The sequence below is a fragment of the Ranitomeya imitator genome, chromosome 1 (genome assembly GCF_032444005.1).
Source record: "Ranitomeya imitator isolate aRanImi1 chromosome 1, aRanImi1.pri, whole genome shotgun sequence".
Lineage (NCBI taxonomy): Eukaryota > Metazoa > Chordata > Amphibia > Anura > Dendrobatidae > Ranitomeya > Ranitomeya imitator.
In genome coordinates this window covers 246,103,436-246,120,140 of record NC_091282.1, presented here as the reverse complement: position 1 = coordinate 246,120,140, position 16,705 = coordinate 246,103,436, and the positions used below count along the sequence as shown (strand labels likewise).

The 16,705-nt window shown below is 43.3% G+C and overlaps 1 protein-coding gene across 2 annotated transcripts in view; it reads right to left on the bottom strand.

Annotated features, from left to right (window-relative positions):
* ACAD10 (acyl-CoA dehydrogenase family member 10) overlaps positions 1 to 16,705 on the bottom strand; it is a 97,205-nt gene that overhangs the window by 56,504 nt on the left and 23,996 nt on the right. For both annotated transcript variants that reach the window (XM_069755060.1, XM_069755054.1), the window contains exons 3-12: positions 14,959 to 15,107; positions 8,456 to 8,650; positions 8,115 to 8,273; positions 6,650 to 6,809; positions 6,388 to 6,529; positions 6,025 to 6,093; positions 5,044 to 5,225; positions 2,849 to 2,999; positions 2,592 to 2,737; positions 1,066 to 1,239 (exon numbers count right to left, since the gene is read on the bottom strand). In XM_069755060.1, the coding sequence (XP_069611161.1) occupies positions 1,066 to 1,239; positions 2,592 to 2,737; positions 2,849 to 2,999; positions 5,044 to 5,225; positions 6,025 to 6,093; positions 6,388 to 6,529; positions 6,650 to 6,809; positions 8,115 to 8,273; positions 8,456 to 8,650; positions 14,959 to 15,107 (1,527 nt within the window). The remainder of the gene's footprint in view (positions 1 to 1,065; positions 1,240 to 2,591; positions 2,738 to 2,848; positions 3,000 to 5,043; positions 5,226 to 6,024; positions 6,094 to 6,387; positions 6,530 to 6,649; positions 6,810 to 8,114; positions 8,274 to 8,455; positions 8,651 to 14,958; positions 15,108 to 16,705) is intronic.

The window sequence follows — 16,705 nt, the reverse complement described above, 5'->3', positions numbered from 1 at the left end:
TGGTTCGGCAGTGTTCAATGAAGAGGCATCTTTCAGTTGGATTGATGGGCTCCTCTGCTGATGTTAAAGTTGTAGTGCCTGAGCCTGTGGCCGCTTGCTTTGAAAGTACATAAACGCATGATTCTTCCTTGTTTTGGATGTTCTTCCATCAGAATGTTATCCTGGCATGTTCATGGAGGTCTTCAGCGCAATTTGTGCCAAAATAATCTACGTTTAGGTGCTTAAAAGTAGCTTTTTCAGAAGGATGTAATGGAGCTCTGAAGAGTACAGCCGTTCCAGACCTTAGGCAAACCATGTGCCTGGTTAGTGTAGTTTTGATACAATCACTGTTTTATCAGCAGGAGATTATCATTAGAGAACTAGTAAACTTGCTGCCAGCTCATCCTCCATATTTATGAGCTGCAGATTTCCCCGCCCACACCATTGATTGGCAGCTTTCTATGTACACTGTGCATGGGCAGAAAGCTGCCAATCAGTGATGTGGGGGGAGTTATACAGAGCTCATCATTCAGATAACTGGTAGATCTGCAGCATATAAAATAGTAATTTTATAAAAATGATAGCACGCAGCTTATTAGAGGACACATCACTGAAATTAGGGTCTCTGTCCCTACATCATGCTGCTTTCAGATGGAGTAGCAAAAATCTAGTGATATCGAACACCTTTCACACTGACTGTTATGGTTCATTCAGACATCAGTTTTTCTCGGACGAGTTGTATGGGTGGCTTTCACAGATAGCAGTCATTTATTATATTCCATGGAGCTGTTCACACATCTACTGAGAGAAAAATCACTGACATCTGAATGAGTCCTAAGGTGACAAGACAAGTCAAGGGGCTAAGAAGGTCAATAATGATTCTCATTGGAATATACCAGCTACTAAAGTTACCATTCCACAACTATATAACATTGTATAAACACTTGTAAGGCCATAGGAAACGTGCGTGATCATGAAATAAGTAAAGTACTTTTTTTCAGTCTCTGTACCATTCAGTCTATTCATACTAAGAACAGAGAAGACAAATCAGTAGTCAATGCCTGTAATCCACCGTCTGTGTCGTACCTGTGAGAGACCGCTTATATACACCTTGCAGGATCGCTGCACTTCGGAAACAGGAAAAAGCCATGTAGAAATACCGATTCTCCACCTTAGGGATTCCCATGTTATCGCAGTACCACTCAAAGTATTCTTCTGCAGTGGGAATGCCTAATGCTTTCAGATCATAATTTTTTAACCCTAGAATGAGATGTTATATTTAATTAATATTGAAAACTTTTTATTGTGATAACTGGAAGCAAAAATGTCCCTTCCAGGATCAAATGCGTGTAGAGGAGCTGCGGAGACACCATCACGTGTTTCTCAACGCAGGCAGTGAATAGCCAGGCCTTTCCCCGGGAAGGAACAACCAAGAGAAGGGCAGCATCCAATAAAGGAAAACATCCAATAAAGGAAAACCACCTATGCCAAGCATGGTATCCATCCACAGACAGCTGTTTCTGGGTTTTTGCCCCTCATCAGTGTGCTCCTGATAGCCAGTTTCCTACTCCACACTGATGAGGGGCAAAAACCCCGAAACAGCTGTCTGTGGATAAATACCATGCTCGGCATAGGTGGTTTTCCTTTATTGGATGTTTTCCTTTATTGGATGCTGCCCTTCCCTTGGTTGCTCCTTCCCGGGGAAAGGCCTGGCTATTCACTGCCTGCGTTGAGAAACACGTGATGGTGTCTCCGCAGCTTCTCTACATGCATTTGCATATTTGGGGGCAGTGTTCTGGATCACTGCGTTGAAAAACACGTGATGGTGTCTCTGCGGTGTTGGATATTTTGGTCTCCACGAGGTCAATCATCCGTGCCTTCCAGGATCAAGGCAGCCAAATGTCTGGACATCCAAAACAAAATGTCAACATTTAGAAGGTCACAGCCTCAAATTTTTAGTTTAATTGGGGCAAAAAGGAACAAAATTAGAAAGAAAAATACAAACTCACTAAAAGTTTTATAGTGCAATGTAGTACTCTCATTCTTCTGTGTATACAATATGCTGTGTGTTCTTGGCTTCAGGTACATTACATTTATAGCCCCGATAACAACAGTTACCATATTTATTCTAGCTTATCACCCATCTTCATATATTGCATGAAATAAATGCACTAATACAGCTGTGTATGATACCCATGGAACAAGTGTCTATGGCAAGAAGGAAGCTACATATTATATTGGCAGGTAGTCTAACATTAGGGACATTTTTTTTCTATTTTCGTAAATTTGTTTTTTATATACATTTAAATTAGTTTTCGTTAATTATTCTCTGGATCTGAGGTATGATTGAAGTAGTAGTGATCTACGTATAAAGCGATACTGGGAGGACACAAATCATGTCCTCCCAGCATCATACTCTACAACTGGAGGCTCATGATGTCATAGATACATCATAGTTTTCCATGGCAAAGAAAGGATTAGAATTGGAATTAGGGAGAAATAAAACCTTATACAGAAGAAAGAAAGCTGCACACCTACTTTTTACTTTGCAAAGAAAAGCTAAACAAAAGAAAACAAAACGATATGATGGTATATGGGGTATCCAAACTTACCTTTGTGAATAGGGAGGTCTGGTGGAAAATAATAAACCATACAGTTGTAAGCAAGATCTGACAAGGGATCCCCCAGAGTAGACAGCTCCCAGTCCAGAACACCAAGAACTTCCACCTTCTCCGGATGAAAGATTAAGTTATCCAATCTAGGGTCATCGGACATAAATAATAACAAGTCTATCAGAACACAGCGATAAGTTGTTACAAAGACAGAATTAGCCATTAACGTTATTATTCCCATTCATTTTAAGCATTACCTAAAATCTCCATGTACAACAGTGGTGATCTGGTTGGGTGGTACATGATGTGGGAGCCATTCAATAAGTCTTTCCATAGATGGGATTGTATGGGTCTCACTAGATCTATACTGCTTGATCCACATCTGAACTTGCCGTTGAATATAGGCACCTTTCCAAAAGCAAACAAAAGATTTTAGCGAATGAATCAGTAAAAAAAAAAAAGTCTCATCAGAAATCCTTCCTACACAAAAAAGAGCAAATACTGCCCGTCCATCCGAAACTCCACAATTACTCCCATCAGCTGGAATCACACATCAGAGGGGTCCAACAGGCGCAGCTGTAGTCTGACAAGTAATGGGTCTACTTCTACCGTTAAATTTGATGGTTCTGCTTCTATCACAGAGAAGAACAATACAATTTGATAATGACCAGAGCCTTTGTTGCAGAGATATAACACAATATAATTGTCTAAGGGTCACTTCTGTCTGTCTATCACGGATATTCATTGGTCGCGGCCTCTGTCTGTCATGGAAATCCAAGTCGCTGATTGGCCGCGGGAAAACCGCCACGACCAATCAACGACGGGCACAGTCCGGAAGAAAACGGCAGCTCTTTACTCCCCGCAGTCAGTGATTGGCGCCCGCATACTCCCCTCTGGTCACGGCTCACACAGGGTTAATGCCGGCGGTAACAGACCGCGTTATGCCGCTGGTAACGCACTCCGTAACCGCTGCTATTAACCTTGTGTGTCCCCAACTTTTTACTATTGATGCTGCCTATGCGGCATCAATAGTAAAAAAATGTAATGTTAAAAATAATAAAAAAACAAAAAACCTGCTATTCTCACCCTCCATCGTCGCGTCCTCTCCTCGGCAGTGCAAGCAACAGGTTCCGGGGCCAAGGATTGTATGCGAGAAGGACCTTTCATAACGTCACGGTCATCTGACCGCGACGTCATCACAGGTCCTGCGCTCATCCAACCCTGGGACCGGAAGCTGCCGCGTGCACCGCACACAGGCGACAGGACTACAAGGGCTCCCTCGGAAGGTGAGTATATGTTTATTTTTTATTTTAACTCTTTTTTAACCTGTTACATACGTGCCTGGGCAATATACTACGTGACTGGCCAATATACTACGTGACTGGGTAGTATACTACGTGGATGTGCGGTATACTACGTCAATGTGCAATATACTACGTCGCTGTGCAATATACTACGTCGCTGGGCAATATACTACGTGACTGGACAATATACTACGTGGCTCAGTGCTGTATACTACGTGACTGGGCAATATACTACATGGCAGGGCAATATACTACGTGACTGGGCAATATACTACGTGACTGGGCAATATACTACGTGGCTGGGCAAAATACTATGTGGCTAGGCAATATACTATGTGGCTGGGCAATATACTACGTGACTGGGCAATATACTATGTAGCTGGGCAATATACAACGTGGCTGGGCAATATACTACGTGGCTGGGCAATATACTACGTAGCTGGGCGATATACTACGTGGCTGGCCAATATACTACGTGACTGGGCAATAAACTACGTGGCTGGGCAATATACTACATGGTTGGGCAATATACTACGTTGTTGGGCAATATACTACGTGGACATGCATATTCTAGAATACCCGATGCGTTAGAATCAGGCCACCATCTAGTAACACAATAAGAACGATGATAATATTCACTGCCGGACTAAATGTCTCTAATCATCTTTTTAAAACATTTCAATAATTAAGTTTTTTATTTCAGAAATATTTTAATTTACGTTACATATTTGGCATATTGCCAAAAATTAACCATTGCAGTTTCACAGACTTCTCAAAACATAACCAAAATAATTTAAAATAAGACTTCAGTTTCCTTTCTCTGTTTGCAATGACACTGAACGCACAAAGCAAATTAGGTGAGAAAAATATATGAAAAAAAAACAAACAAACAAAGTGAGATTTTTTTTTTTACTGTAACTTAACATCAAATCTCTAGGTGAAATAATATTACAACAAAAAGAGAAACAAAAAGGCAAGAGTCAAAAATGAATTAAAAACGCAAAATGAAATACAAGAACGCAAGGAAAAAACGCAAGAGAGCTGAGGTGCGGGATTCACACGGAAATTCAGCAGCGTGAAAGCCTGAACAAAAACTGATCATGGGAACGTACCCTCAATGAGTACAAACATTACAATGATTTAATTACCTTGTTTGCCATAATCCTCCAGCTGAGCTGCCTGGACATTTACGCTGTGAATCTTGCACAATACTTTGTTCATTTCAGTGTATATATCATGGCGCTGCTTAGCATCCATCCCTGGGAGTGCAGGATCTTTAAAGATACGCCCAGTGAGGTACTCCATCAGGTAGAAAGGAGTTCCGATAATTCTGCCAAAAAATAAAGCATTTAAGTCTGATGCTACATGTTACAATTAATCAATTCTTAAAGAGGTTATCCAGTACAATTTTTACTTTTTTAACTACGGGCCTAGCAACTACCTCCCTGTTGTGCCCAGTGCCAAACCACGCTAGCACAACCTGCAATTCAGCAGCTTCCACCAATGTCTTTTTGACAGAGCAGCGGCTTCTCTTCTGCTCTTTCTGCGGGAATCTGGCTGTCAATCAGCATGCCATTCACAGCCACTCCCAGTTGACAGATCATCCCAAAGGAAGAGCTGCTCTATTGACTTGGATTAGCTTAGTCGCTGGCAGGAGTGGTCAGTGACAGCTCAGGTAGAACAGGCGAGTAGCTGCCTCTGTTAGCCACTGCCTGCTTGTTTTATTTTTACTAAGGCTACGTTCACATTAGCGTTAAGCTAATGTGCGTCGCGTTTGCGTCGGCGACGCAGCGGCGACGCATGCGTCATGCTCCCCTATACTTAACATGGGGGACGCATGCGTTTTTGTTTGTTGCGTTGTGCGACGCATGCGTCTTTTTTGCCGCAAGCGTCGGACCAAGAAAATGCAACAAGTTGCATTTTTCTTGCGTCCGATTTTCGGCAAAAACCGACGCATGCGTCGCAAAACGCAGCGTTTTTGCGTGCGTTTTGACGCGTTTTTGCGTGCGTTGTGCGTTGCGTCGCCGACGCAGCGGCGCACAACGCTAGTGTGAACGTAGCCTAAGAGCATAACATCTAATAGGCCTGGGAAACTCCTTTAATACTTATTGTAAGTGAGATTTACTCACGCAGAATCTTCGCAGAGGTTGAACACCTTTGGTACTGGAACACCTGCTTCTCCGAGAGCTTTCAAGATTCTATAACCAAACAATCATCATCATGATTACAGAAATCGACCATTACCAATTCCACATAGAAAACGGAGATTGGAGACATTTTCTAATGTATGTCGACAACATTTATTTAGTTGCATTTCCAACACCAAATAGTCACGACAGCTAATAATTGTGGAGCAGAAAGTAGCCAGAATGAAGTTGATTTCCCTCCACTGGCGATTTTCTGAATTACTCCAATTTGTAACAATGGAGGCATAACATTGTATATATAAAAGTAAAACAATATACCTACCTATATTCACACAATATACCTACCTATATTCCCTCTCCACAGCATGAGCGGCTGGCAGTAATTTCCCTGGAGGTTTCTTACGCAGCACAAGTTCTCTTCCATTAAAGCGAACATAATAAGTTGGGTTGGATTGTCCATGACTGAACTGTCGTACAAAGAGAGCCCCTGCAATACATCCCATGAAAAAAAAAAAAAAAGTATACACCAGAGCAGGTACCTTCATACGTCATATGGATGCAATGAGGATCTCTCTAGTTTCTGGATTCTGCTTGTAAAAATACAAACCTGATGATTTCTCTCCAAAGATATTTTCAAGATACTTTGCCAAGGACTCTCTTGGAATGTCCATAGTTGGTCTCACGGAACGAGTGTTTGGAACAAAGTCTTTTAACGGGAACCCCAACATATTTTCTAAATCATTAAGTGCATCTTTCGCATTATTCACCTGTTTCAAGAGAAAACAGAGGGCACCCACCATAAATACAGTCGGGATCTACCTGTCACATACAGAATGAGAATCAAAAACAAAGAAAAACAGAGTATGCAAAGAAAAAGATCACCTAAATGTCAAATAGTTATTGACACACAAGCTAAAACAAGACATTTAAAAGCACTAAAAGGCACAAATGGCCATGACACCATTTCAGACCGCAACACTAATAGGCTTAATGCAGAGGCAGTATATACTGCTGGCACAATAGTAGTATCATGCACCAAATTTACGCTGAAGAGCGGGGTCACTCGTGTCTTGACAAAATTATTGTAGTTGGTACAGACTTGCCTTCCTGATGCATGAATTGCCAGAGATGCTCCAGATTATTAATAGCCAGACACTTCTTCATAAATCAGGAGACGGTGACTCCAGTGCACCTTACACTGGTGCATGAAATACAAGATTTAATTCTCTCTATTGTGTCTGACATTCACCTATAATGAATGTAATAAACAGGAGGTACTTGTCGATATTTGAAAAGCTCGCAACCCACTTCAAAGGTCTTCAAATTTGTGAGTCCCTACAAAAAGGAATTAAAATTTCCCAAAAATTTCAGGTGAAACACTCCAAAAAAGGGCAACAGTATGTACCTGCCGAGGTCACAGAACTAATGCAGGATGCAGCAAACCCATATAATAAAGATGGAGACAACACAGGGGCAAAATACTGATGAGACAACCTCTCACAAGTGACCAATTCATGGAGGGGGTGATGAATTAATAATAAAACTGCTCACAAAAAAGGCTTATATAGGGCACTCGTCACACACAGTGCACAGTGTCCGGCTCACAGCCTGTTAGTGATGGCCATACTGTTAGATTAGGCAGGCTCCCCAGCACTACCTAAGGCTACGTTCACATTTGCGTTGTTGTGTGCTGCGTCGGCGATGCAACGCACGCAAAAACGCATGCAAAATGCTGCGTTTTGTGACGCATGCGTTAATTTTTATAGCGCAAAAAAAAATGCAACAAGCAGCGTCCTCTGCGCCCTGACGCTTGCGCCCCAAAAAACGCATGCGTCACAAAACGCAACAAAACGCATGTCCATGCGCCCCCCATGTTAAATATAGGGGTGCATGGCGCATGCGTCGCCGCGGTTGCGCCCGACGCACCGCAAATGTGAACGTAGCGTAAGTGCACCCCATGGGGACAGACACCCTAGATGTAAAATGCACTTGTGCTTCTATGGTAAGAAATTAATTTTCACGTTTTGCCACAAGCCCACCTTTGCCTATGTTCCCCATATTCAGCCACCTACCTTTATTGTATGAAAGCCCAGTTGTGCTGCAGCTTTCAAATTCTGTCCTATGTCATCAAGAAAAATGGTCTCTGTAGGCTGAACGCCAAGACGTTCCACACACAACTGGTATATCAGAGGGTCTGGCTTACATATACCTTCAATGCAAGACTCGATGATCTAGAAAAAGAAAGACTTAGGAGTATTCAATGACACCAAATCAGAATAATATGTATAAAATAATTTAAAAAAAACCATACAAGAAAACATTTTGAAGTTCACCCAAAATAATGGTAATTTGTTGCTAATAAGGATGAAGATGTGACGCATACTACTGGCTTTATAGCACGATGTCTGCTTACCACATTGAACTGTGAGCGGTCTATTGGTAGAAAACTTTCTCCACTGTGCACAAAGAAGTTGTTGCTCAGAACTGCCGTTTTCAGTCCTTCCGCTTTAATGCACTGAATGGCCTCAGTCATTGCTGGTAGCTGCTTAGCCATCTCTTTACCGGTGAGGTCGCTGAGGAAACTGTGAACTGGAACGGGGTGTCCTGTCTTCAAGTTTCAAAAGGTAAAATTCAGATGAGAAAGAAACGAACCTTAAAGGGAATCAGACAACAGGTTTTTGCTGCCCCATCGGAGAGAAGCAGGATGTAGGACCCAGATTCCAGTGATGTGTCACTTACTGAGCTGCTTGCTGTCATTTTTAGAAAATAACTGTCCTATCTGTTGCAGATCTAGCAGTTCTCTGAATGCCGAGCTCTAATCGGCAGCTTTTCTGTATATGCTGTGCATAAGCAGAAAGCTGCCAATCAGTGAATGGGGTGGGGTTATACAAAGCTCAAGAATATGGAGGATTGCATGGCAGCAGGTTTACTGGTTCTCTAGTGATAATCTCCACCTGATAAAACAGGAATTTTTTTCAAAAAGCAAGCAGCCCAGTAAGTGACACATCTCTAAAATCAGGGTCTCTGTCTCTACATTATGCTGGTGGCAAAAACCTGGTGACAGATTCCCACAGTTATCCAAACTGACCGAATCATTCTTTGGAATTATAATGGAGCCGGTTGGGTTTCTGTGTTTATTACAGAACCCCCAATGGAAAGCCTAAATATAAATATAGCTTTATTTACACTTGTAAAGGGTTAAATTCTGATAAAGCCACTTATGTCATTCCTCAGGCATAGGTTTATTAACCGCTTACTAACAGGCAATTTTCCATTTTTGCAAGTTCATTTTTTTTTCCTTCCTTTCTTCCAAGAGCCATATATTTTTTAAAAAAATTAACTTCAATAAAGCCATATGAAGGCTCGTTATTTTTCAGAACAAGATATAACTTCAAATTACCATATATACTCGAGTATAAGCCGACGCGAGTATAAGCTGCCCCCCCCCCCAATTTTGCAACAAAAAAACTGGGAAAACTTATTGACTCGAGTATAAGCCTAGGGTGGAAAATGCAGCAGCTGCCGGTAAATGACAAAAATAAAAATAGATACCAATAAAAGTAAAATTAATTGAGACATCGGTAGGTTAAGTGTTTTTGACTATCCATATTGAATCAGGAGCCCCATATAATGCTCCATACAGTTCTTTATGGCCCCATAAGATGCTCCATATACAAATATGCCCAATATAATGCTCCATGCAGTTCTTTATGGCCCAATATAATGCTCCATGCAGTTCTTTATGGCACAATATAATGCTCCATGCAGTTCTTTATGGCCCCATAGATGCCCCATATAATGCTCCATACAGTTCATTATGGCCCCATAAGATGCTCCATATTAAAATATGCCCCATATAATGCTCCATGCAGTTCATTATGGTCCCATAAGATGATCCATATTAAAATATGCCCCATATAATTCTCCATGCAGTTCTTTATGGCCCCACAGATGCCCCATATAATGCTCCATGCAGTTCTTTTTTGGCCCCATAGATGCCCCATATAATGCTCCATGCAGTTCTTTATGGCCCCATAGATGCCCCATATAATGCTCCATGCAATTCATTATGGCCCCATAGATGCCCCATATAACATTGTGCCACATGTAATGCTGCTGAGGCACTAAAAAAAAAAAAAGATATGACATACTCACCTCTCTTGCTGCCCCTCAGTGTCCCGTGTCTCCGCAGTAACTGTTAAGGCAGAGGGCGGCGCGCACACTAATACGTCATCTCGCCCTCTGACCTGAACAGTCAGGGATGAGGACGAGGAAGACGGAGCGTCGGTGGAACGCGGAAAGGTGAATATGAAATACTCACTTGCTCCTGGCACTCCTGACTCGGTCCATGCATGTCTCCGGGCGCGGCAGCTTCTTCCTGTAGTGAGCGGTCACATGGTACCGCTCATTACAGTAATGAATATGCGGCTCCACCCCTATGGGTGTGGAGTCCATATTCATTACTTTAATGAGTGGTACCAGTGACCGCTGAACAGGGGGAGAAGGTGCCGTGCCCGAAGACCATGGGACATGCAGGGATCGCGTCAGGAGCACCGGGAGCAGGTGAGTATGTGACAGTCGTCACTCCCCCTCACCCGCCGACCTGTGAGTCGAGTATAAGCCGAGAGGGGCACTTTCAGCCCCTTTTTTTGGGCTGAAAATCTCAGCTTATACTCAAGTATATACGGTACATCATCTATTTTGCCAAGTGATAAATTTAAAAAAAAATTCCAAATGCTGAAAAATTACAAAAAAAAAAAAAAACCACTTCCATAATTCCACAATTTTTGTAGGGCAAATTGTTTTTACATAGTTCATTGTACAGTAAAAAAAACCTAGTAGTATAAATCTGGATGTCAGTACGATTACGGCAATACCAACGTTGCATAATTTTTTTCTATTATTTAAGTGGTAGGAAAAAAAAAAATTGGGAAGTTTTGCTTGTGTCACCAATTTCTGAGACTAGGAATGTTTTCATTTCTCTATGGCTTCATTGGGGGGACAGAGGAAACCATGGGTGTATCCTGCTGCCACTAGGAGGCTGACACTATGCACAAAAAAAGTTAGCTCCTCCTGAGCAATGTACACCTCACCGACCGGCACTAAGTTAATCAGTTTTTGCTTAGTTTCAGTAGGAGGCAGGCATGGGTTTTTCAGTAGATCCATATCTACCTGTGTTTTCTGAGATTTTCAGTTTTTCCTTTTTAGAAGGTTTCCTCTTATATCCCTCGGAGGGAAACAGCATGAACAGTCACACTGTTATCCCACGTAGACACAGTGAGTACGGCGTGGACTAACACCCCCAAACCTCACATCAGCCTATCCAGCAGGACTCCAGTCCCTAACATACAGGATGTGTTCAGATCATCCGAAGAATGGTCCTAGCCCACATTCATGCCCACTAGCCTATCAAAGCCATACGGTTTCAGGAGGTACAGACGTCCCACAACCAGAGATCCCCCTTGATGGTGCGGCCTGGACGACTGATCGTATTTCTGCAGGGATGAAGAGGTACAACTTTCTTTCCACAGGTTCCTCCGGGAAGTGACAGGAAGATCCTCACTACAGATGATGTGAGACACTGTCTTCCTTGCAAGAGTCATCCTCACAGGGGCTCTTTATTATTAGTAGTGCACATGTGTGTGCGGCTCTTTATTATGTATTTTTAGTTGTGTGTCTTCACCTTCAACACCCTTTTGGCATCCTCGGAATGCGAAAGGCAGATGCTCCTGGAGCAGGCCTAGCAGATTTTCCTGTGCATGACTCTTCTCTGCCGCCCTGGGAGTTTTCCCGAGGTGGGCGGCCATCCACTGTCCTTCAGGGACGCTTGGCTTGCCTCTGTCGAGAATGCCTGGGTTAAAAGGGGTGGCATCTTCAGCACACAAAATAGAAAGTTTCTTCTAATCCAATCCCACAATGGTCTCCTCCCTGGTTCTGGGTTTTTTTTTCGCAGCCATTGCCTCTTTCTGAACAGGCGATATCGTTCCGGTTCCACCTCAGGAACTTTTTACAGGTTTCTATTCAAAAATATTTGTGGTTCCAAAGAAGGACGAGTCTGTTCGACCCATCCTGGATCTCAAGTTACTAACAGGAGACTCAGTCTACGACATTTCAGGATTTAATCCCTTCATTCAGTAATAGTTGCTACAAAATCACAAGAGTTCCTGTGTTTGGTGGATATCCAAGACGCCTATCTCCATGTCCTGATTTTTCCAGGTCATCAGAGATTCCTTCGAAGCGATATGACCACTTTCAGTTTGTAGCTTTTCCATTCAGCCTGGCAACCACACCCAGGGTCTTTACAAAGATAATGGCAGCGGTGATGGCCATCTTACGAACCAGGAGTCTAGTGGTCATTCCTTACCTGGACGAAATAATCTTAAAGGCTCCGTCCTTCTCCCTAGCCCAGGAAAACCTGCCTTGGCTCGACTGGATTGTCAGCAGGTCAAAACCTTGTTTACTTCCTACCCCCATTCTGATTTTCCTGGCTTGCTTTTCAACAAACATTCTTAAGGTGAGAGTTTTACTCCCCAAAGAAAACAGAGTAGCTCTCCATTCCTTCGCTCGGCCATGGCGGTTCTGGGCAGCGTGGTAGCGGCCGCAGAGGTGACACCCTTCGCCCAGTTTCGAGCAAGGCCACTTCAGCAGACCATCCTATTCTCCCCCTGCATCGCCCAGTCCGGATCTCGTCAAGAATCAGAGCTTCCCTAAACTGGTGGCTGTCCCTCCTCCTCATTCGTCAGAGTCGGTCCATCCTCATTATCCACTGGCAAGTTTTTACAACGGATGCCAGTCTCCTCAGCTGGGGTGCTGTCTTCCGCAACCTCATGGTTCAGGGGCATTGGCCGCCGGAAGAGACTTCACTGCCAACCAACATTCTCGAAATTAGAGCTATTCTTCTGCCCCTTCTCCACTGGCAGGATCTTCTCAGGGGGCTAACAGTTTAAGTCTAAACAGACAACGCCACAGTGGTGGCACACGTCAACCACCAGGGAGGAACCTGGAGTCCGTTGGCCATGACCGGAGTCTCCGAGATTCTTCTCTGAGCAGAGAACATGATTCTGGCAGTTTAAGCAGTGCACATTCACAGCATAGACAATTAGGCTACTGACTTTCTCAGTTGCAGGTGTCTCGTGGCGGGAGAATGGTCTCTGCATCAAGAGGTCTTCCATCAGATTTGTCTACAATGGGGCACTCCGGATGTGGATCTCACGGTCTCCAGGATTAACAGAAAGATTCTGTATTTGTCTCCAGGTCCTATTATACTCGTGCGGTGGGAGGCGATGCCCTGGCAATACCCTGGTCACAGTTTGCTCTTCCTTATCTGATCTCCCCTCTTCCTCCTACTTCCCATCTTTTTAAAAAAAAATCAAAGCGGAAGGGGTGCTGGTCATCCTAATAGCTCCAGATTGGCTCAGGAGGGCCTGCTATGCAGAGGTCATCACTCTACTCTTGGAGGCTACACAGACTACATCTGCTCTCTTAGGGACACATCTTCCACCAGAATTCTTGGTCGCTCGATTTGATGGCTTCGCTGTTGAGGCTGCAGTTCTAAGGGTGTCTGTGTTCTCAGAACGAGTGATTCAGACGATGATTTGGGCTCGGTAGCAGGCATCACCTCTAGTCTACTATCAGACCTGGAAAGCCTTCTTTCACTAGGTCTAGCTCTCAACTCGCTGAAGGGCCAAGTCTCTGTGTTGTCCATTCTTTTCCAAAAGAATTTAGCCTCACGTTCTCAGGTCAGAACCTTTCGCTCAAAGAAGTCTCTCTTCCTTTTCTATCTTGGAAGGTGGGTTTTCTCGTGGCCATCACTTTCATGAGGCGGATTTCGGAACTGATGGCTCTTTCATGTCGCTTTTCACGTTCGTCAAGTTCTACAGGAGCCATACCTACACTTCGGCAGATGCCAGCCTAGGTAGGAGAATCTTACAAGCAGCAGTGACTAGTTCTCCGACCTGAATGGAATTTGTGCCGTTTCCCTCCCTAGGAACTTCGTTGGGATGTCCCATGGTTTCCTGAGTCCTCCAATGAAGTGATAGTGAAAACAGGATTTTTTTTGTTACTCACTGTAAAATTTGTTTCTTGAAGCCTTCATTGGAGGACACGGCACCCTCCCAGGTTTGACATCTGTATTGATTTTTTTCAAGTGTTACAGTTTGTTTTTGTGTATGTTCTTCTTTACACATTGCTTCTCCTACTGCTTTCTCACTAACTGGTTAGCTTGGTGTGTCAGTTGGTGGTGTGTACACTGCTAGAGAGGGGCTAATGTTTTTGTGCTTAGTGTCGGGCTCCTAGTGGCAGCAGCATAGACCCATGGCTTCCTGTGTCCCCCCAATGAAGGCTCTGAGAAACAGATTTTACGGTGAGTAACCAAAAATCCTATTTTTTCAGTTGATGGAGCTGCTTAAGGGCATGTTTATTAAGAGCTGAGCTTAAGTCTTTATCCATACTATTTTGGGGTGGATACGACATTATAACTTCTCATTGCATCTTGTCTGCGGTGTAGCCTCAGCCAAAAATTTTAATTCTGGAGTTTTGTTTTTTTCTTTGCAGAGTTTACTGAACATGTCAATTTTATATTTGGTCAAACTGCCCTAAACTGTGCACTCTCTAATCCTGCTATACGAGGCAACTTTCCATCTGGATCTTTGGAAGCTATCCAGATTGGGAGCAGCATTGATCCAGCAAACTTCAGTACAGTGATTACAAATGCTATAAAAATACAGACACTGTCCATGTTAAGTCACTGCTGTTACAGCAGAAATGGCTGGTAACCTGGGCAACAAACAGCAAGCAATCACATTAAAAATACCTCTGTTCTTAATAGAAAGTAAATTGCACAGTTACTTGTTTGTACAAGCATGTTGCAATATAACCCTTTGTGTATGAGAAAACAGAGCCAAGTATAAAACTCACAATTTTTGAGCACTGGTTTCCAAATTCTTGTACAAAGCCCTGTGCAGACAACTCTCCCCTCATGTACTTCATCCAGGGCCCTCCATCTCCACCAGTTAGAATGGCTTCTTTTATAGTGCCAGGCGGCACATTGTTCCGGATTTCCCAATCTGAATAGAGAAGAAATAAAACATCTGTTCCAGTTACTGGGAAAACATTGCTTTTTGTATGTGGGAAACAAATGACAACCATTAGACATGTGCTCAGAAGCACAACTTTTAGGCCATGATCACACTTTGCGGTGTGCTCTGCAGGTTTATCCCGCAGCGGAATTGATAAATCTGCAGGGCAAAACCGCTGCGGTTAATCCTGCAGATTTATCGCGGTTTGTTCCGCGGTTTCCGCTGCGGGATTACTCCTGTACTATTGATGCTGCATATGCAGCAATATGCAGCATCAATAGTAATGATAAAAATAATCAAAATTGGTTATACTCACCCCCTCTGATGTCCGGATCTCCTGGGCGCTGCACCCGGCGGTCCGGTTCCAAAGATGCTGTGCCGAGAAGGACCTTCGTGATGTCACGGTCATGTGACCGCGGCGTCATCACGGTCATGTGACCGCGACGTCACCACAGGTCCTGCTCGCACAGCAAACCAAAGACCGGACGGCCGTGGGCAGCGCTGAGAGGTGAGTATAACATCATTTTTTATTTTAATTCTTTTTTTTTTACACTATTTATGGTTCTCCTCCACCCTGGGTAGGAACCGCACATTAGCCGCTTACTTCCCGCAACGTGGGCACAGCCCCATGCGGGAAGAAGGCGGTTCAATGCATTTCTATGGGTGCAGAATCGCTGCGATTCTGCACAAAGAAGTGACATGCTGCGGGTTTTAAACCGCTGCGTTTCTGCACGGTTTTTCCCGCAGCATGTGCACAGCGGTTTGCATGTTAATGTAAACGCTATGGAAACTGCTGCGGACCCGCAGCATCAAAATCGCGGTAAAAACCGCAAAGTGTGAACATGGCCTTACTTCCAAGAGTTTATTGGGTCAAATCACTTAGCATGATTTTAGTAGAATTGTCACTGATCAGGAGGGACCCTGCAGAAATGCCAAACATCCAAATGACAAACTTCACAGTGGTGATAGTACATGCTCACCTAGAAAAACGCACCTGAAGCATGTTTCGCATTAAGCTTTGTCAGGGAATTATACTCACAGTTTGTCATGGCAACCCAAATGTTAGCATTGTTTTTTCTGGGTTAGCATGTGCTATTACCACTGTGTAGAAACTTGATATCCTCCCTTTCATTATTCTCATACTACTCAGTATATTTTCTTATGTATTGTAAACCCTGGGCTTTTGGATCTCTTTGGGTACCCATCTTTAACACAAAAAGACTGTATTGGTTTATAATTGCCCTTATTGTGCCATATGTTATGGACCGTACTCATGGTACCTCATGGCTGCGTGGTTTGAGTAACTTTACATATCATTGTTACTATTTTAGCTACATTATTAGCCGATTCTGTGTGTCTTTTTTTGTTGCTATACTTTAAAAAAGAAAAAAAAAATTGTGCGTGAATAAAATGTGATTTTTATGTATTGTGCCTTATTGGAGTTCTGCACATTTCTTGCATAGTATTTGGTATTTTTGTGCATATGGAACTTTATACATTGGGACACCTATGTAGAGTTTGTCTACCTTTAGAAACATACCGTGTATACTTGAGTATAAGCCGAGATTTTCAGCCCATTTTAGGGG